Below are 21669 nucleotides of genomic sequence, written 5' to 3' on the forward strand. Positions count from 1 at the left end.
ATCCACTTGAGCGCCAGACACAAAATGAGAAGGACAGAGTAGAAACCTCGGGGTGGGGGGGTTGTGCTGACTTCTTTCCACCTCTGGAAAGTCCTGTGGCTCCCCAACACCGATACTCAGGGCAGGAGAAAGTGCCTACTGTCCTCATCCCTGCTACTCAGTACAGCCCAGTTCTTCCAACCTTCTACCCCCGCCCCGAGATTATGGATTTAGCGGAGCTGTCTCCTCCACAGTTGGAAATCTGAACCAGTTCTTGGAGTTGGGAGAAGGGTCACACTAACCCTGCTGCGCAACCGGTTGGGTGCGCCCTGGGAAGGGGTCTTCGGGTGGATTTGGGATTGTTTCGGTTGCGTGTTCAGCCCAAGAGTTCTCAGCTCCCTTCCACCCCTCCCCACCTCCCCCAGCACCTGGTCTACGGCCCCTGGGCTGTGGTCTCGGATCAGTGCAGGGGAGGAAGATAGGGCCCTGGGGTGATTGGGAGCGGGAATGTGCCACGTCTCGGTCCCTTCCCCGCTCGGGTGATTGGGAAGCAGGGTCTCCCGTCCCTCCACTTTCCTCCGCCTTGACTTGGGCGCAGCCCTGCTGCCCTAGCCGGGGAGAGGGGGGTGTGGGGTGAGCCGGGGTGTGGCCTCCCCGCCTCCCGGGGCTGGATTTGCATGTGTGTGGCGGCCCCAGACTTCCTGCTCTCCCTCCATTGCAGGTAGCTAGCCGGGCGGGCAGTAGCCGGGCGAGGCTGGCGTGCGGGAGGGCGCGCGGAGACCTCGGGTCTGCCTTCCAGGCACAAACGCGCCCCTCCGCTCCGTCCGCACTACTCTCAGACAGAACCCACCCTGGCAACAGCTGACTGCACTGCTCCGAGGTTGGGGGCGCGCCCCTCTTAGCCCCGCTGGAAGACTCCTTCCTCCTAACCCTCTCTAAGTGCGCCCCCTCGGGTGCTCAGCCTGCACGCTCGCCTGCCATCATGAACGAAATGTCAAGTTTCCTCCACATCGGGGACATCGTTTCCCTGTACGCCGAGGGCTCGGTCAATGGCTTCATCAGTACCCTAGGGTGAGTGAGAAGGGGGGGGCTGGTCCCGGAGGGGTTAAGGGGTAGCGAGTCCCCCTTGCCCTCATTGTGGGCAGTGCCCCTCCTTCCCCACGCCCACCGACTGAGAGTCCTAGGCTGTTCCGAACTCGGAGACAGCTGCCCCGAGTTTGTTAGGAGGCAGCGGGGGGAGGTGGAAATACTTGCATATTTTTCTTTGAGAAAGGAAGTGAATGTTTGCTCAGGTAGTAGGCGAGGGCCCTGACAGCGCTGGGTGGTTGTCCCCCGCCCCTGTTACCGCTCCCCTCTTCTGGCTCCCCTGCGGAGTCTCAGCTTTTCTTGGCTCCGCTTTCTCTTCCAGGAGGGGGGTAAAGGGGAAGAGCCTGAGCACTTCTCCCTAAGCTCCACCCTCATTCCCTCCCCAGGTATGAAAGAAACAGAAGGCTTGAGCTGCAGCTGAATGAAGGGAGGGTCGGTCGGGGGTCCCCAGGGAAGAGTGTATTATGGTGCTAGACTGGAGAAAGGATGTGAGTAAGGGCTCTCTGAGGGGATTCTTGACACTCACACCCCGTGGGCACCTGCAGGGCAGCACCACACCAGCGTGTCTACCATTCGCGGGCTCTTAGCCTAGCATCTTTTCCCTCGAATTCCTTTCTTTTGGACCTAACGTTCTCTAAGGTACTTACCAGATGTGAAACTATTATTCTGTGCCTGATACTGGGACATCCAAATGGGTACAAAGTTTTAACCTTCCCCTTCCACTTTCCTAGCCATTTTTTATACTGAGGCTATGGTACACCCCCCACTCCTTCCATTACGGAGGAGCTAGACGATCCTATTCCCTCCCTTTTCCCCCAAGCCTCTCCTCTCGGGCAGTCTGTCAACAAGTCTGGCAGTCACCTGGCGCCTCAGGGTTCCCAACCCTTGGGTCTCCCTGAGCATTTTGCAAACATTAATTAATTCCATACTGCAATCCCCTACGTATGAAGGTAGATAAACAGCTGTATCTGCTTATTGTCTAGGGAGGGAGAGGAAGAGGGAGAGGGAGGGAGGGAGAGAGAGAGAGAGACAGAGACAGAGACAGAGACAGAGAGAGACAGAGAGACAGAGAGACAGAGAGAGAGAGAGTTGGAACCCACAACTTAGAATTAAGGAAGCAGGTGCAAGACCTTGCTTTATTTGCAGAGACTGGGAATCGGGTGGCTTCACAGCTCTTCTGTGCCATCCCTTTTAAACCCTGATTCTTTAGTCTCTAGAGCTTTAGTCTCTAGAGCTGAGGGAGCACAACTCCTTGGAAGAGTGACCAAACTCACTGGATTTGCCGTTATCTGAGCTAGCTTTGAATCCTGACTGAAATTTTCTCGTCTTGTAAATATGGGCAAGTCACAACTTCTCTTCTCTAAGATAAGGAATCTGGACTAAATGGTCTCTACATCTCTTCTAATTCTAAATCTTACTACCCTGTGTGTCTTCGTCCATCTCTTCCCCCCCCCCCCATGCCAGGAGCATGACCCACAAATTCACACTTACTTGCTTAGAATCTCTGTGCAATCCTATCTTTTCTTATCTGTCAAATAAGGTGGTTGGACTAGATGGCCTCCAAGGTCCTTTCCAACTTTGAGCCTATGATAGTGTGAGCTGATGTTCAGTCTCATACCTACTCCACCGGTTGGCAGGCCCCATTTTCCTTATCCAAACTCCATTTTCAATCTTTTCTGTAGAGAAGCACTTTCCATTCAGAAACCTGTTGCTTCTTATAAACACCTACCCCTCTTCCCCAGTCCCCCTCCCTCCCCCAAGACCAGGATTCTTTGGTTCTGGAATCTCTCCTGTCGTCCTATTTGTTAGGCAAAGACACTTCCTGTCCTCCCCTCTAGCTGATTTACCTCTGTAGGTAAATCCACCTGTCACTTTTGTGGAGAGAAAAGAGAATGGTGGGGATTATTCAATCAATCAACAAATATTTATTAAGTGAAAGTTAAGTACTAGGCCCTGTGAGCTATTGACCCCTCCCTGCTTTCCTCCCCCACTCCTCCTCGGTGGAAAGTTCCTTTCTGAGGAATCTTTTAAACCCAGTGAAATGCCTGAGAGGAGGCCCCGGGGCAAATGTTGATCAGGAGAAAGCAGGTGACCATTTGACAGCCCACCCAAAGGAGAGCATGAAAACAAGTAAGACTCAGGGTCACATCTAGGGCCAATTGCTTTGGGGAGGTGGAGAGACAGTGGGGAAAAAACCCTGGATTTGGAATCAGGGCATGGGTTCAAATCCCAGCTCTATCCTTTGTATGGTCTTGGACAAGTCATCAAACCTTGTAAGTCCCTAGTTACTATATCTGTAAAATGAGGGAGTTAGGCTATGTTAGATGTGTCAAACATGAGGTCCTGGGCCATATGTAGACCACAGTACTCTTGAAACCAGATTAAAATGAAATTGGAAACATTTAGTGAAATTAATAAAATACAATAAAACATCAATAATGTTAGTATGTGGTTTTCTAAGTCAACATATGTACCCCAAAGGGATCCTTTTGTATGATTTAATGACCACTGTTTCTATTTGAGTTTAACACCACTAGAATAGATGGCCTCCAAGATCTTTTCTAATTCAGGATCTGTGATGCTAGAATCCTTGGAAGACATCATTTTCCCTAGCTTCACCATCATATCTCATGTAGTTGCTGGGTCCAAGGCCTATCCTAGAACAGTATTCATATTAGATGCTCATTAAGTATTTATTGATGACAAGAGCTCACAGTAATAGAATAGTTTATTTAAAATTTTTTTCAACTACTAGGTATTTTTTCCCCCTCACTTCCCTTGATTGGGACAAAGAAAAATCAAAATCTTATAGTGAATATGGATAGTCAACAAAAACTATTTTTCATTATTATGTGCAAAAATGTATATCTTACTCTGTGTCATGAGTCCATCACCTGTCTACCAGGAGGTGGGAAGCATGTTTCCTCCTTGATCCTCTCTGAATTGTGTTTGGTTATTGCATCAATCAAAGTTCTTGTCTTTCAAAGTTGTTTGTCTTTACAACATTGTTATAAGGGTTTACAAGAGGCTTTTTTCCTAACAGCTCTATGAGGTAAATACTACAAGTATTTTTATCTCCATTTTATAGATGAGGAAACTGAGTTCCTGAAAATTGATTTGCCCAAGATCATGTAGTATCAGAGCAGACTCCAAGTGAGGGCTTTTAAGACCAGTGTTTTTCTGTCAAATGAGGATCTTAGACCAAGGATTCTTAAACTTTTCTGTGCTGTGGGCCCCTTTGACAGCCTAGTGAAACCCTTCTCAGAATGTTGATTTTAAATGTATTAGAATTGGACAGTTAGGTGACACAGTGACTGGAATACTGGTCTTGGAGTCAGGAGAACCTGAGTTCAAATTTGACCTTGGCTACTAGCTGTGTGTCCCTGGGCAAGTCACTTAACCCTTATTGCCTAAAAAAAAAAAAAAAAAGTAAGGAATACAATGGAATTCAGTTATGTTGAAATGAAGATGGAACTTTTTCCCCATCCAAGGCCACTGACCCTCTGAAACCTATCTATAGACCCCAGGTTAAGAACCTCTGCCTGTAGACCATTTGGCTTCATAAGGAAGAGGATTGGAAATCATGAATTCTGTGCAAGGCAAGATGAAACAGACAGAAAGAGAAGAGAGACACGGTGACAGAAAGATACCAGGGATGGATAGAGAGAGTGAGAGGAGGAGAAGGGGGGGGAGAGAGAGAGAGAGAGAGAGAGAGAGAGAGAGAGAGAGAGAGAGAGAGAGAGAGAGAGAGAGAGAGAGAGAGGAGGGGGAGAGGGGAGAGAGAGGAGGGGGAGAGGGGAGAGAGAGGAGGGGGAGAGGGGAGAGAGAGAGAAATTAGCTATGGGTACGGGATATCTTGTGTACAGTTTGGAAGGACGTGTCATCTTTATTACTCTGTGCCTAGCATTGTGCCGAGGTATCCAGTAATTGAACATTTCAGCTGAGAAGGATCATATATTTAGAACCTGAATGCACCTTAGAGCTCATTGAGTCTGACCTCCTCCTTTTACAGATGAGACAGCCCAAGGGAATAAGCTGTAGGGACAAGGATTGAACCCCGCTTCTCACTCCAAGTCCTTTGCCTTTTCCATTGTACTTGAGGTCAGTCAACAGTCTCTAAATAGACCCTGGAAGCCTCTAGGGCTCTTTCTTCTCAGTCAGGCCTTGTTTTCCTCCCACTTCCTTGCCCCCCCCACCTGAAGGGGTCAATTAGATTTCTCTGGTTAATTAGAGTACCCATCAAAGATTGTACATTAACTCACTGACAAGCTGGGAGCAGAGGAGGAGGGGAGAAATAGGGAGTCATAGGAGGGGGTGGATTAGGAGGAACAGGATCCTGCTGTTGGGTAGTAGGGAGCTTCAGGGGAGGTAAGCCTGCCTTCTCTTGGAGAGGAAGAGGTTAGAAGCTGGGTAGGGCCAAAGTACCTTCTCCCCCTCTCCTCTCTCACTTGGGAGGCTAGAAAATGCAGTCCTGATCTTGGTAGCAATAGCAGACAAAAGCAGCTCTGGAGATTGAAGCAATCAGAGAGATAGATCAGAGAGGGCTGCCCATGGTGGCTAAGTATAAGAAGGAATTCTGACCCCAAGGAGTAGGGGAAGAGGTCCTTGTTCTAACCTTGGAGGTCTTAATGCACAGAGGAGTGGCGCTTTGTCCTTGGTTCCATGAAGAAAAACCAGGGGGAGTCTGTATGGGTGAACTGCCTGACTGTCTTTGTACCAGGCTACCACCTGGTACAATGGAAAGACCACTAGATTTGAAGTCAGAGGACTTGGGTTCAGATCTTGGCTCTGTCACCCACTGTGTGACCAAAGGCAATCACTCAACCTCTCTGGGCTTCACTGTCCTCACCTGTAAAATATGACGGGGTTGGGCAAGATGACTGACCTGTAAAATGAAATGGCTTGGAATAGATGACTATCTCTCTGTGGTCCCTTGCAATTCTAAATCTATGAACTATTGTTTCTGGGTCCTAGATAAGGGCTTCCTTTGTAAGTTGGACTTGAGCTCCTTTCTGCTGTTCCTCAAGCTTCCCATCACCCCTTCCTCCTTCTCTTCTGGTGGTTTTTGACCCTTTGGGCATGACATTGGTCCATTCCAGTGCCTCCTTATGCTAAGGGGAAGTCATTCTGGTTGACAGTCTTAGGGAACAGATTTAGAGGGGGCCCATCCAGAAAGCCAGCCCTCACCTGTCTCAACCAGACTGTGGAGAAAGAGCCAGAGCCAGAAATCTCTTCCTTTTGGCTCTTGACTCAGGGGCTCAGATTTCCACAGTCTGGCCTAGGCTGGTCCTGCAGCTATTGAACTGTATATATAGGACTGGGCAAAGGAAGGGGGTGGTGGGGCTGAGATCATGGTGTTGATGAGGGGAAGTGCCTCCAGAAGGTGTTGGCCATATCCAGTGGCTGGACAAGAGGCAGACTGGCTGAATTCTACCATTGGACTTGAATGGATGGAAGCTAGAGTTGATAGTTTAGACTTTAGGTAGAGAAAGCCCAAGGAAAGACCCTTTCTATCCTTCCTATGAGAATGTATGTAGGAGGAGGATTCTTGCTTGTCATACCTAGTGCCCCAGCAGCCTCATTCTAATGACTATATATGTCTTCATTAGATTGCCTCTTTTTGTGTCCACAGTCCTCAGCACAGTGCCTCTCACATAGTACAATTGATTCCCTGCATCCTTAAGGATATAAGACCCATTCTCACAGATTTAACTCTTAGTATCCATTGAGTACTTAATATATACTAAAAGCCTTGTGGTATGGTAGAGGACCTAGCTTCTCAAATACTTAGGCCAGCAGACAGCAAGTTCTGGTAGTTTTTACTAAGCCAGAAAATCCTTAAGGAGGAATTCAGAGACAGAGAGTGTATGTCTTACCTCCAAGGAACAATCTAGAATAATGTTCACCCTTGGGAGTGCAAAGATGCATTAGGTAACTCCATACTTATCAGATGCTTGCTGTGTGTAAGTTGCTGCGATCCAAGGTGGAGATTGAACACAAAAATGAAAAAGCAATCCCTGCCCTCAGGGTGCTTACATTCTATTTGGGGATATGACATATAGGTTGATAAGTGAATGCAAGAGAATTTGAGGAAGAGCAAACATTTAGCAGTTAGGAGGATAAGGAAAGATTTCTCATATGTGGTGGCCATTGTGCTGAGTCTTGAAGGAAAATTAGGATTCCAAGATGGGAAGGGAAATCATGGGAAATAAAACTTGACAGGAAGATTTAGTCTCACTATATAGGACTCTAAATGGCAGGCTAGCAGGTTTTTATCTAATGGGAGGCAATAGGTTTTTCAGTAGGGAAAGACACAGGCAAACCTGTGCCTAGGAAAATTATTTTGATAATGTATGGGGAAAGGATTGGAGGGGCAAAGACTGGAAACAGAAGCCTTTTAAGAGACAGGTAGATGGTTATAGTCGATAGAGCAGTGGATCTAGAGTCTGGAAGATCTGAGTTCAAATTCTGACTCAGACACTTATCATGGTAGCTGCATGCCCTTTGGCTAGTCATTGTAACCTTTCTAGCTTCAGCCTCCTCCTCTGTAAAAGGAAGGGTTTGAACCTGGAAAGGACCCTTTCAGCTTGGACTCTATGATCCTGTGATCTTAGGAAGTGAGATGTTTTGAAGGCTTGAACTGTGGTGGAGGCTGTGTGAGACAGAGTCAAATGTTGTTATTGAGATGTGATCGATAAAGGAAAAATCACTCGTTTCTGTTATGGTCCAGTATTTGGAGAGATCAATGAATCCCCCAATTTTATGTGTGGCTGGATGCTAAAGTCCTGGGATGCAAAGACAAAAACTAAAATGTTCTTGCCCTTCAGGAATGCACGTTCGAGTGCATACACACGAAAAGCTGGGTGATCGTGTAAAGTGGTAAATACACATTAAGTGCTTAGCACAGGAGCTCCAGTGAGGGAGAGAGAGAGAGCATGGGGTGGGGATAGCCACGGAAGGCTTGCTGAGGTAGTAGACCTTAAAGGATTGATAGGATTCAGACTGTATTCCTTTTCCCTTAGGGATCCCCAGGTGCAGTCCCCTCTTTGCTTCACTGACATTTCATCTGCTTAATTTGTGGCTGCCCCTTCACTAACTTTGTGAGTTAATGACTTGAGCCAATACTTTCATCTCCTTGGATCTCAGATCCCGACTAGCCCTGACAGTTTATGAAGACCTGTGAATTAGGAAGATTATTTTGGCAGCAGTGTGAAAGATGGGTTGGAAGGCAGAGAGATAGAGGCAGAAAGGCCTGAGGAGGCTGTTAGTGGTCCCAACTGGGACCTCTCATCATCTTTAGTGTGAGACTAATTTTTAATTCTTTAAAGAGAGTTGTATTTTCTGTCTTACTGCTAGTATGGAAATAAATATTACCAATGAAGGACCAGTATATTAATGATAGCTTGTTTATGGTCCCTGGACCTGAATCGATTTTGTCAGTCCATAGATTTCTTCAGATGCTGGGGACCCAGTAGGGTTGGGGCAGCCTGGGTCAACTCTCTCTGGAAGTAGGCAATGCTCTTGGAGAGGAGAATAAACGAGGGGAGGCTGTCTTGATCGTCTCTGTCTCAGCTCCTACGATTTTTCCTCTTTCTCCACACCTCCCCACCCCTCCATTCCTACTCCTACTTCCTCTCCAGCCAGACTACCTGGAAAATTCTAGAGTGACTGTGGGGTTGGGTTAGATAAGCTGAAGGCTGTGGGGGAATCTCCTCAAATGCTACATATGAATATCAGCTCATTATTACTATTATAATATTATGATTTTTCCATTTTATTGCTTTTATTAATGTTTTATTTTCCCAAATAAGTGCCTGGGCTTCCTTTCTAACACATTTACGGTTTGACATTCTCCTCATGAGGCAGCAGTAGTACCTCGGAAAGAGTACTCTGTCCATGTGATCTTGGATAAACCATTTAACCTGTCAGGACCTTAGTTCCCTCAGCAGTAAAACAAGGGGTAATAGTGGGCTAAATGACCTCCATGACCTCTTATAGCTCTCAATCTATGACCCTTTAACCAGGGGAAGGGATGCAGGGCTCCTCACTCCCTCCCACACCCTCACCAATTCTCTATGGCTTTCATTTCATGTGTAAGTTGGAGTAGGGGTATCCCCATTCTGTATGGAGAAGCAGGGATGCTCTATTGGGGGATTAGGGGAAAATGGAGGAAGTGCTGGGCCTCTGGCATGACAGCAACACACTGAGGGTTAACTATCAGGCTGAGAAAGAATGAATGGGGTGGGGCAGATGTGGAGGAGCCATTGGGAGAGATCAGAAAGAAGAAACCCTGTGGGGGGCTGCCCTCTGCCCCTTGACTCCTGGGGTTGGCTCTTCTCATAGGTGTTACAGTCTGAGCTCTCTGGATCCCTTGACTTTGTCCTGGCTCCAGCTGCCTTCAGCAAAATTAGACTGAATGATTTAACTGATTGTGGATTATAATTGGCTATGCCTGGGTTTGCAGACCAAACTTGTGGCTGGTTGAATTTTGGGCCCCCTTTTTCCTTTGCCTGGAATAAGGAATTCCAAGGGGCCTTCTTTCTAGACCCCTAGGACCTCTTAGATATTTTATGACTGACTGGCTTGGGGGGCAATTTTCATCTTCAATTCATCAAGAATTGAGTCTCTACTGTGCCCAATACTATGCTAAACTTGTTGGGAAGACAAGACTGATACTTGGAAGCAATTAGAGAGCAATTGTCTCATTAATAACTCACAAAATGCTTTTATGGGCAACAGTGCATAGAGCCCCAGGCCTGGGGTCAGGAAGACTCCTCTTCCTGAGTTCAAATCTGACCTCAGACACTAGCTGTGTGACCTTGGGCAAAGTCACTTTCACTTGTTTGCTTCAGTTTCCTCATCTGTAAAAGGAGCTGGAGAGGGAAATGGCAAACCACTCCAGTATCTTTACTAAGAAAACTCCAGATGGGGTCACAGAGACCTGAACATGACTGAATAACCACCACCACCAATCCTACTACCGCAGCGTAGGGCTTTAAGGTTTACAGAGGGCTTTCCTCACAAACACCCTATAAAATAAGTAGTCTAAGTCTTCTTATTCCCATTTTACAGATGATGTTCAGAGAGGCTGAGTCTGTGGTCACACAAAGAATAAGTGTTTGTAGGAGCCGTGACTCATCTGGATTTATTACTGTAAGACTGGCCAGTGTTTTTAAGCCAGAATGTGTTATGTAGTTGAGACTATAGGTAACGACTGTAGGGAGATCAATTAAGAGCTGGAATAATTAGGAAAGGCTTCATGGAGAAGATGGAGCTATAGATGGACCATGGAGTCATGGGATTTTGGAGGACAGAAGGAAGGGAAAGGCTTCCCAGGCAGGATTTTTTTTCTTTTGAGGGGGAGCTCACAAATGAGGCAGGAATGAACATATTCTGTTCATAAGGCAGATCAGGACCTGAGTGGATCCAGTATATATCATGCCGGAGGGTAAGGTCACCCATGTAATCAGTGGCATGGCTCCGGAACCAAAGTCCTCTGATTTTAAACTTTGTGTTGTTGCCTCCTCTGTGGAGTAGGTGTTGGGGAATAGTGGTTCTCTAGGTAGGGTTATGTCAGATGGTGGACATGTCTTGAAAACTAGGCAGAAGGATGTATCGGGCAGCAGAGTCATCAGAGGATTTCCAAGCTAGGGCGTGCTGTGATGAAAGTAGTGTTTTAGGGAGATTAACGTGAGGGTGGTGTAGAGGAGGCAGTCACCTGGGGCAAACAAATCCAAACCAGGGCCGAGTCAGCACAGCAGTTGTCTGCTCTTAACTCAGGCACCTGCTTATTTGGTTAGCAAATTCCTTTCCTCTGTCCATTCATCCATTTCCCATTTCTCCCCCTGTCCATTCCTTTCTCCTCTGTGGAATGGGAGTCTAGATTCAGAGCCTGAATTGATAAAGCAGAAAGGGCCAAAGATGAGATAAAGTTCACAGTATCAGGGAAAGGGCAAAGATAGGCTCAGGACTTTGTGTCCATGTCCAAGATGGGCAAATGGAATCTTACAGGAGGAGTGCTAGCCCTGGCCTGAGGGGAGGGTCAAGGCTTCACTGATAAACCTCTGGCTGTGTTTCCTGCCTTTGGGTCTTGGGTCTCATATCTATAAAATCAGCTAGGTGCCCATCCTAGGGCCATGGAGGAATTGGAAAGAGTGAAAGGCTTATGGAAAGAGTCAAGGTCAGAGCTGTTGTTAAGGCTGAGGTTAGGGTGGCGGTGGGGGTTTTGGTTAAATTTGTGATTCAGATTGAGGGAGACTGTGGTTGGGCTTAAGTTTAGGGAAAACAGAAAGAACAATAATCCTGTTCTCAAAGAAGAGAACAAGAGTTTATTAAGTACCTACTATGTGCTAGCAACTAGTATCTCATTTGATCTTCACAACAACCCTGAAAAAGTAGGTGCTATTATTATCCGCATTTTGCAGTTGAGGAAACTGAAGCAATTAGGGATTAAGTGACTTGACCGGGGTCAAACTATTAAGTGTCTGAAACTGAATTTGAACTTGAGTCTTCCTGAATTCAGGGCCCCCTAGGCACCCCAGAAGGAGCTTACAACCTAATGGGAGGGGGATCATATGTACATAGGTAATTTTGATACTAGGCAGTATATGTTAAGTCCATAGAGTCCATTAAGTCCAGGAGAAGTCCATAGAAAGACCTGGAAGAGATTACTTGTGTCAGGAAAAGTTTCATAGAGGAGATGGGACCTGAGCTGGGGCCTTGAAGGAAAAGAAGGATTTCTATAGGGCATGGAAATCTTACCTGGAGTTTACAGTGTGGCCAATCTAATCCCAATCATCGCTTTCAAAGGGAACCTGCTCCATCATCTCTAGGGCTGGGATGGGAGGGAGGAAAAAAAAAAGAAATTCACATGATAACTTTATGATATATTTAAAGAAATAGCAAGTTATACATGATAAATTTGTAGCCTATGCAATCATTTTTTAATTATACTATATTATGGAAATACTTGTTTTATTCTATAAGTTAAAAATTAAAAAAAAAGAAAAGAAAAAATGGTACCTACCCTTCTTCCTACTGTTTCTCCAACCCTATTTGAGCAGCCTTGGCTAAGGATCATCTTAGTATTAATACTTATGTGATAATAATGACTTTTATTTAAATAGAGTCTTAATGTTTATAAAATTTTGACCTCCCTAAAGATAACCCCACCGCACCCCCTGCTACCCAAGTACTTCGAGGCCTTGATTTTACTGATACCCTCCTTTGCCTGGCTCCCAAGGCTGCCAAACCCAGAAGGCCTACCCTCATTTACAGTCATTTCTATATCTATTTCTGTATCAAGCCTTCTTCCTTGCCTTATTGTGAGAGCTATTTTTGCCTTTATTTGAAAGTAGGCTGTTCCAGTGTCAGCTCTGCTGTTTACTTGATTTGTATCCTTGGGGCAAGTCACTTACTCATTTTCTTTACCTGTAAAAATAGGGGTTTGAGTGGATGGTTTCTAGGTTTGCTTCCATTAAGTTTTTTTCTTTAAATTTTAACCAGTCTAAGCCTCATTTTTGCTAAGCCAAGATTTCAGCTGCCTCTAGTATCCTTCAGAAGACCTCAGGAATGACTGTGTTTGGCTCTAACCATTATTTCCCCCCATTTTCCCCATTGTAGGCTGACTTTTTTTTCCTCTCTACTAAGAACCAAACCTCTTTTGAGGACTTCCACTAAGTTCTGGTTTCAAGACTAGGGGAATTTTATAGTTCTTGTCATTTTTATCATCTCCCCCAATTTTTTTCCTTTCCTTAAATTAAAATTTTATTAATGACTTTTGTTCATATGCCCCAGTCTTTTTAATATATATTGTACCCTTCTCAGGTGTCCTTTCTTTTGAAAAATGAAGGTGAAGAAATTGACATAGACATCACATCTGAAAATGTGTACAGCATTCTGCATCAATAGTCCCTCACATCTCTGAGGAAAGGAGGGAGGTTCATTACCTAATCTCTTCTCCCAGACCAAGACTGCTCATTATAGTTATGCAATGCTTGGCTTACCTTTCTATGTTCTTTTGGCTTATATTATTGTGGTCAGTTTGCATATTATAAGATCATATATGAATATCTATGATCATACGTCTGTGGTTTAGAGCTTAAAGGAACTTTAGAAGTCATCAAGTCTTGTCCCTTCCCCCTCATTTTACAGATAGGAAAACTGAGGCCAAGAGAGCAAAAGTAGTTAGCCCAGGGTCACAGATTATGGGAGGCAGCATTTAGTTTCAGGGCTTTCTGAGTCCAAGTCCAACAAACTATCCACCGGTCCATATAGCTACCTCATTTAACTACCTGCTTTCCATGTTCTTCACTCCATAATAATCCAGTCACACAAGTCTTCCTGTGTTTCTTTGAATTTTTTGTCATCACTGTTTTTCATGGCACAATAATATTCCATTACAAAATTTGTACCAGGTACAAATTTGTACCAGATACCAAAATTTGTTTAGCCATTTGCCCACTTAAGTTTCCAATTCTTTGCTACCACAAAAAGAGGAACTATGAATATTTTGTTATATGGGGTCTTTCTTTCTTCTTCCCCATATTTTCTACCTCTGTCATTAGACTCCTCAGTGAGTGGTTGGGGGTCCTTAGTATAAAAGCTCCAAAGACAGGAATCCCATAGCCTCCCTCTATATTTCAAAAAATGTAACTTTATTTTTTTCAGTTAACAAAAAATATATTTTCCCCCCTTCTCATGTTCTTCCTATTGAAAAAAAGAAAAAGATGATATGCACAACCAAGCAAAACAAATTCGCTCGTTGACTATGTGAATGAAAAGGTCTCATTTTGCACCCCTGAGTCCCTTACCTCCTTGTTAGGAGGAGGGTAGTTTGCTTCATCATCAATCATGTGGAATTGTGGTTGGTCGTTATGCTGAACAGAGTTCTTAAGTCTCTTAAAGTTGTTTTTCTCTATATTATTATATAAATTGCTTTCTTGGTTCTACTTACTTCACTCTGCATTAATTCACTCATGTCTTTGCAGGTTTCTCAGAATTATCTCTCAGTTTTTTTGTTTTTACAGCACACTAGTATTCTGTTGCATTTATACACCATTATTTTGTTCAACCATTCCCTAGGTGACGGACACTCCCTTAGTTTCCAATTTTTTGCCACCATTAAAAAAGGTGTTATAAACATTTATGCACATATGGGTTCCTCTCTTCTTTCTTTGATCCTCCATTCCCATCTCCTGCAGCCAAGAGTGCTCTTCATTGTGTCTAGTCTAAGTCAGTCCTTCCTACAGAAGCTCTATTCTGTTTTTGACAGAGATGAGGAAAGTAACAATGAAGCTCCCAATGCTACCCTTATGGGAATTCCCAGTCATGATTTTCAACATTCATTTCAACTTCCTCTCTTGGTAGTCTTTTTTCCTTATCTAATCTCCCCACTGCCCTACCCTGCTTCTGCCTTCATTGCCTTTCTTAGGCTAAATCTCAAAGTCCACATTGGGCAGAGCAGGTCTTACTTCCTTGAGATGGTGATTGCTAAGAACCATTCAAGGATTTGGGAGTATAAATGCTACCTTCTTTTTTGTTTTTCTCCTGAGTTAAGGTCTTGGGGTCCTGGTATAAGTCCCTTCCTCAGGACAGAATAAGGCAGGAACAGCCTTCATGTTCAGCCTCACCTTATCCTATCTCTGGCAACATCTTCAACCCCTCTCTAGAGGCATCTGGGCAATGCAGTGGATAGAGGGCTGTGTCTAGAATCAAGAAGACCTGAGTCCAAATCTAGGCACAGACATTTACTAGCCATGTGACCTTGGGCAAGTCACTTAACATCTGTCTGCCTCAGTTTCCTCAACTGTAAATGAGGTTAATAATAACACCTACCTCCCAGAGTTGTTGCAAGGATCAAATGAGAGAATTTTAAGGGACTTAGCATAGTGCCTGGCACTATAATAAGGCCTTAATAAATGCTTGTTCCTTCCTTCCCCTTTTGTCTGCCAATTCATGAAACATTTATTAAGAGTTTATTGTGTTCAAAGCATTCTGATAGGCATACGGAGAGATTAAAAAAAAGATTGGCTGAGAAACAGACCTTGCCCTCCAGGATCTTATAGTCTAGTAGGACACAAATAGCTATAACATAACATAGAAAACAAGTGTGTAAGTTACATGCAAGTTACCTGCTTTCTATGGTCTGAGGAGTAAAAGGTAGTTTTCTTTTGGGGGAGAAGGGGATCAGGGAAGACTTTATGAAAGCATTTGAGCTGGGTTTTGATTTCAGGATAGAGGTAGAACATTCAGTGCATAGTGAGGCTATGAGAGGTAGGAGAATTCAGGTGTGGTCCAGGGCACCAAAAGTAGTCTAGTTCAGTGGAACATAGATTCTGTAGGGACTGGAGTGGGAGATAGGGCTGGTCAGGGAGGTTGATTTTAGGGCCTTGAATGTCAGGCTGAAGATTTTGGAAGTTATAAAGAATCCCTGAAGCTAACGTAAGTGAAATAACAGTGGGTCAGGAGGCAGAAGACCTGGCTCTGCTATTACCTGAGTCATATTTGGCAAAATTAACCTCACTGGAGCTTAGTTTCTTTCCCTATAAAGTGAGTGAGTTGAATTAGTAAGTCTTCAACGTGCTGTCCAGTTTCAAATCTTCCAATGTTATAGTTCAATACCATGGGAAATCAGAGGAAAGAAAGATCACTGTGGGCTACAGCAGTCAATGAAAAAGGAGAAAGTCTCAGAGGAGAAAGGACTTAAGCTGGATTTTGGGTAAAGGATAGAATTTAGAGAAGAGAGAAGAGAATTTGAGGGGGAACAGCAGAAGCAGCGGTGAAGTGGAAATGGATGTTGTGTATAGACTGGGCAGAAAAAAGACCAGGCTGACTGGAGCAGAGGATTTGTCCAGGAGAGTTATGAGAGATGGAGAAGTAGGTTGAGGCCCCTCGTCAAGGATAGTTGCATAAACTCAAATGGACAAGAAATAGGAGGAATAGAGAGATCTATACATAATGTGGTATTGTGGGAAAAGCCCTGGATTTGGAATCAGAGGACCTGAGTACAAATGTTGACTGTGCTGTGGTATCTTTCATCTTAGTGATGTATCCATCCCTTCCCCTAAGTTTAGCCAGAGCCTACGGGGAGGGTTATGAGATGGGCCATGGTGTTGCCCTAAACTCTTATGAGGTAACATGAGCAGATGCTAAATTTTTTTTTTTTAAGGGATGGCCTGTGTGAATAGAGTTCTGATTACAAGGATAATTATGCACACCTGTGGCCTATGTTAGTTTAATAAACACAGATGCTTTTCCTCTCTCTCCCAAGGGTGATGCCTGGAGTGAATTCCTACCAAAGACATAAACTCAGTATTTAGAAGGGGTGATGAAATTGCTTAGGGGAAGGAAGTAGAAACAACTCCTGCTAGTCCCCCAAGTTTTACTATGACTGTAGATAGGGCTGTGAGTGGTAACCCTCTTGTCAAATACTTACCTATCTTTTAAAAACCAATTCAGATGCCTCCTTTGCCAACGAGTCTTTCCTAAGTCTCTTGTGTTAGTAATGACTTCCCCCTTGAACCTCACAGAGCACTTTGTTTTGGCCTCTCCGAGATACTTGTTATATGTCATTTTGTATTCTAATTAATTGTGGATGTGTTTTGAAATTTAGAAGACCCATATTGGAAGAGTCCTGAAAGGTCATCTTGTCTAACTCCCTCATTTTACATACAGTAGAAGAAATTGAGGTCAAGTTGTCAGAAGCTGGATTTGAGTCCAGGTCTTGTGACTCCAGGTGGGTTAGTGGTACAGTGTATAGAGTGCTGGCCCCGGAGTCAGGAAGACTCGAGTTCAGATTTGGCCACTTACTAGATCTGTGACCCTAGCAAGTCACTTTCTCTTCCTGTCATGTGAGCTGGAGAAGGAAATAGCAAACCACTCCACTATCTTTGCCAAGAAAACACCAATATGGATTCACAATTAGTCAGACATTGCTTAAAAAAAGCAGCCCTCTGACTCCAGAGCCAGTGTGCCTTCCACTATACTGTGTACATTACACCATGATGACAGAGGGAATAAGTTTGTATTTTCTCTAGTGCCTGGCATAGTACTTAGTATATAGTAGACATTAAACAAATGTTTGTTTAATTTGTTAATTAATCTATGAAGATTTGAGGTATTAAAGTATTATAGAGTCAGAACAGACCTCAGAAGCCATCAGATTCAGTTGTCTAATTTTACAGGTGGAGAAACTGAGGCCTAGCGTTGATTTGCTCAAAAGTAACTCAGGTAGTAAATGATAAAGGTGAGGTTTGAGCCTAGTTCTCTGAATCCAGAGGCAGTGTTTTTTTCCACTATACCACACTTCTTCCAAGGAGGAGACTGGTATTAGAAATGACTTCTCCATCTTGGGTAGCCTTTAGGGCAAGAGGGCTTTTTGTAGGAGAGGAGAGGGGGTGTATCATGAGAGCACTCAAAAGGAAAGGAGCTTGAGAAACAGCTTGCTCTCTCTTCTTCACTTGCCATCTGCCTCCAGGGCCTCTCGGGAACCCTGCATCTGTCCTGGAACTAGGAGGAACAACCAAGCTGGCAGCTAGGAAAGCGAGGACTGTCTTTGCTCTCCTCTCTGGGCAGTGGCAGTAGTAGAAGCAGCAGCAACAGCATCATAGCAGCAGCTCAGAGGCTGCTGAACTGAATTTCACTTGGCGGAGGAAGCCCTGATGAAGGGGCTGGAGGTTTCCTTCCTACATAACTCCCCACCTTTGAAAAGTGTGATGTTTCTCATTATTGGGCATGCAGGCATGGGAGGATAGAGAAAGTTTGGTGATAAGGGACTCATGGGCCTGTGCATGTGGTGGTAGAGGGGAGTTGGAAGAATTTCTTGAGAGTATTTCATGACCACTGCTACTCAGGCCTTGGGTGGGGAGAAAAAGGGACAACTTCTAGAACTTCTACTCTGACCAAGACATTCTTGCTTTGTCCCTCCACTCCTTAGGATCTGTTCTCTCCTCCCTCTTCTAGATTTACCTGTCTTGTGTCCCATCCCCTCTGGGTCTTACTCTGTGTTAGGTAACCAACTGATCTGATAAAGTGATTTCTGATAAAGTAATTCCTACTAATCTCTTAGTGACTGATAATGATTTTCTGGGTTACTCCTCCCTGATGGTAAATGTTGGAAGGAGAAAATATGTAGGAATTCCTGGTGCTATGGCTGGCTAGATGTGAGGATATTTTTGTCAAGGGGCATTTTCAGGGAGGCCTCTTAAATTATACCATGAAGAAGACTGTTATAGTCTGCTGACCTTGTCTGTAGCTACTGTAGACTATGTTTTTAAATCCAGGGATAGCTTGGTCTTCAGGCATCTGTTGGACCTGCTGCCCTCCTGTGTTCCCCCCCTCTCTCAATATTCACCCTATATCTCATCAATTCCTTTCCTTGTAATTCATTCCCCTGTAAATAGCAAAAACTGACTGCTTGTCCCTCACAGGCAGCTGCCTAGTTTATTTCTCTCATCCACTGTTTACAAGGGCAAGAGCACTGGATTTGAATCAGAGGATGTTGGTTTGAATTCTGGCTCTTTTAGTTACCAGCTCTGTGACCTTGGACAAGTCATGAACTCTCTCTGGGCCTTAGTTTCCTCATCTGTAAATTGAGAAGATTGGATTAGATCAGGAGTTCTTAACTTTTTGTGTGTGTCAAGGGCCCCTGTCACAGTCTAGTGAAACCTATGGTTGTTGTTGGCTCACTTATTTTCAGTTGTGTCCAACTCTTTGTTTGGGGTTTAAGATACTGGAGTATTTTGCCATTTCCTTCTCCAGCTTATTTTACAGATGGAAAAAACGGAGACAAATGGGGTTAAGTGACTTGCCTAGGGTCACACAGTGTCTGAGACTAGATTGTGTGTGTGTGTGTGTGTGTGTGTGTGTGTGTGTGTGTGTGTGTGTGTGTGTGTAAAGTTCATGAATTCTAGGTTAAAAACCCCTGGATTAAATGGTCTTTAAAATCCATTCCAATTCTAGCTCCCGTGATCCCTCCCCTCTTGGCCATTCTTTATCATTCTCCTTCTCAACCCTGCACAAAACTGGTCCTTCAGAGGCATTCCTACTTCCTTGAGACAGCAACCTGGGGTCACTTGGGATCAGATAGGTTCCCCTGTCTCTTGGATTAGAATGGGAACTTCCTGAGGGCAGAGATTATGGGGAAATCCTGAGAGAGGAGAAGCACTTAATCTGAATTTCCTTAAAGATCCCAGTACACAGTTTATACTCAAAACAAAGAGGTGACAACTTTACATCATGGTCTATCGTTTCTTCTACCCTTTATTTATCCTGTGTTACTTTGGGCAAATCACCTCTTGGGTCACCTCAGTTTTCTGCAAAGTGACGACTAAACTCTAAACTCCTTTCAGTTCTAAATCTCTGATGCTGGAATCCTAGCTGAGAGACTCTGAGCCATCTAAATCTTACTTAGACAGTGGCACTGTGGGGAGGCTTGGTAGAACAGACTGATTCTAGGGTTTCTGGACTTATGAGTCTCCTTGGGGTCAACTTTCGGGGTCAAGAGCTCTTTTAGGGCTTCTGGTACTACTTGGAGGTATAAAAAAAAGATAATAAGTCAAGATTCTTTCCACTCCTTTTCCATCTGTTCAGTGAACAGTGTCAGTGTGAGTTGGATAGTGGATGTCTGTGGGCTAATAGACTTCCCCCACTCTGCTTCTGCCCCTCTGAGTCCTACACATCTTTTAAGGTCTGGAATGATTAAGCCCCAACCCCAGCATGATGCCTTCTGTTGACAGTTCTATCCTCCTGAAACTGAAGATGTATAAATTTTTATTGGGGGAGAAAGGAGAGAATGAAAGCAGAAAAAAAAAAGAGAAATAGAGAGGACAGATCCATGGGGTACCAGGGTAGAGGAACCTTGGGATGGGGGATAGTGTTCAATGAATGAGTAAAAAAAAATATTTATTAAGTGCTTATTATTTTCAATAATAATTGTGCTAAGCACTTGGGGATATATCCCCCTGTCACATCATGGATTCAGAAGCTGGAAAGAACCTTAGAGACCGTCTAGTCCAGGGCTTTAAGGCCACATGTGACCTGCTAGGTCCTCAAGTGTAGCCTTTTGACTGAATCCAAACCTCATAGAACAGATCCCTTTAATAAAAGGATTTATTCTGTAAAACTTGGATTCTGTCAAAAGGCTGCACCCAAGGACCTAGAAGGCCACATGTGACCTCGAGACTGCAGATTCCCTACCTCACTATTTTAAAGTTAAGGAAACTGAGGCCCAGAGAGTTTGTGACTTATTCAGCATCATACTGGTAGTAAGTGACAGAGACATGATTTGAACCAGATCCTCTTGGTCCAGAAGGTAATGACCTTCCCAGTGTATCACAGTGCTTTTCATAAGTGTCCTTAGTTATACTTTTAAGACCATAGCTGGAAGGGACTTGAGGAATCATTCAGTCCCATCTCCTTAGGAGGAAGTGAAGTCCAAAGAGGAAGGAAGGTATTTGTCTCTTAGGGGTTGTGAGAGTGCCAGCCATACAACCAGACAGCATGATGCACAGAAGGAAAGGTAGACACTCAGACAGATGTTGATCCTGGGACCCCTCCTCACTCTGTCCCCAGAATAGATAGGTTGCCATTACCCCAGCTCCTCAAACAGCAATAGTTCCTCTTCCTGAGGGCTTCCTCTAGTTATACCCAATGGGGGGGGGGGGCGTAAAAAATAAATCATCATATATCATCGTAAATGTGTGCATACATCATAAATCATCATGCATAGGTCTGGTATGTGCTGAGGCCCTTTCTTTTTCTGCCCCCTTCATGGATTGAGGAATCTTACCCTTTTCAGTGTTAGAAGCTATGCAGAAGGCATAGGGTTCAGGGCATGAGTGCCAATCTACTGTGAAGTCCCTCAAAGAAAATTGGATTTCCTTTTTCTTGTTTTCACTTAGCACAGCCGCCCCTTTCTCTGTCCTGAACCTTAATTCTGAGTTTTAATTATTTCCTGCTATAGTAGCCCCTTCTCTCTGGGGGGAAAATGATCTGACAAACTCAGTCTTTTGCATAGGTTCCTAAAGTGGGTGATACTGCCCCCAGGGGGGTACTGGAACAATGGGGAGTGGGAGGGGGGTGGTAGTAGTTTGAAATGATGCAAATTTTAGAAAAATTAAAGAGTTAAAGAAAGTAGATTTCCGAGGGGTGCTGAGCAATTTGTTTTTTAAAAGGGGGTGGTAGGTCAAATCAGTTTGGGCACCTCTGCTAGTACGTGACTTTCCCTGGGATATTTATATTTTAAAAGAAGAATCTGGAGAAAGCAGAGCTTAACTGGAATTGATGAAATCCTAATGGAGATACTTCAGGCATCCATCTGTGTTTGTGTCTACGTATGTGGGAATATTGTAGAACTCCTCATTTCATACTACAACTATACTAAGGGTTGGGGGAGGTGGTCTATTGTGTGCTAGAGCACCGGCCCTGGAGTCAGGAGGACCTGAGTTCAAATCTGGCCTCAGACACTTGACGCTTAATAGCTGTGTGACCTTGGGCAAGTCATTTAACCCCAATTAGCTTGCTTTCTCCCCTCCAAAAAAATAAAAGACTGTAAGGGAGAGCTTTCTCTTTGCTGACATTGGACCATAGATTTGAGCTGGAAGG

The 21669-nt window shown here is 44.4% G+C and overlaps 1 protein-coding gene across 2 annotated transcripts in view; it reads left to right on the top strand.

Annotated features, from left to right (window-relative positions):
• The first annotated feature begins 686 nt into the window (after nt 1–686).
• ITPR3 (inositol 1,4,5-trisphosphate receptor type 3) overlaps nt 687–21669 on the top strand; it is a 121419-nt gene continuing 100436 nt past the window's right edge. The window contains exon 1 of one of the 2 annotated variants that reach the window (XR_011974168.1): nt 687–1050. Coding sequence is in view for 1 of the 2 variants with exons in the window: in XM_072641780.1 (XP_072497881.1) it covers nt 962–1050 (89 nt within the window). In the remaining variant the exon portion in view is untranslated. The remainder of the gene's footprint in view (nt 1051–21669) is intronic. The other variant, XM_072641780.1, reaches the window with a different exon arrangement.

This window comes from Notamacropus eugenii, chromosome 2 (assembly GCF_028372415.1).
Source record: "Notamacropus eugenii isolate mMacEug1 chromosome 2, mMacEug1.pri_v2, whole genome shotgun sequence".
Lineage (NCBI taxonomy): Eukaryota > Metazoa > Chordata > Mammalia > Diprotodontia > Macropodidae > Notamacropus > Notamacropus eugenii.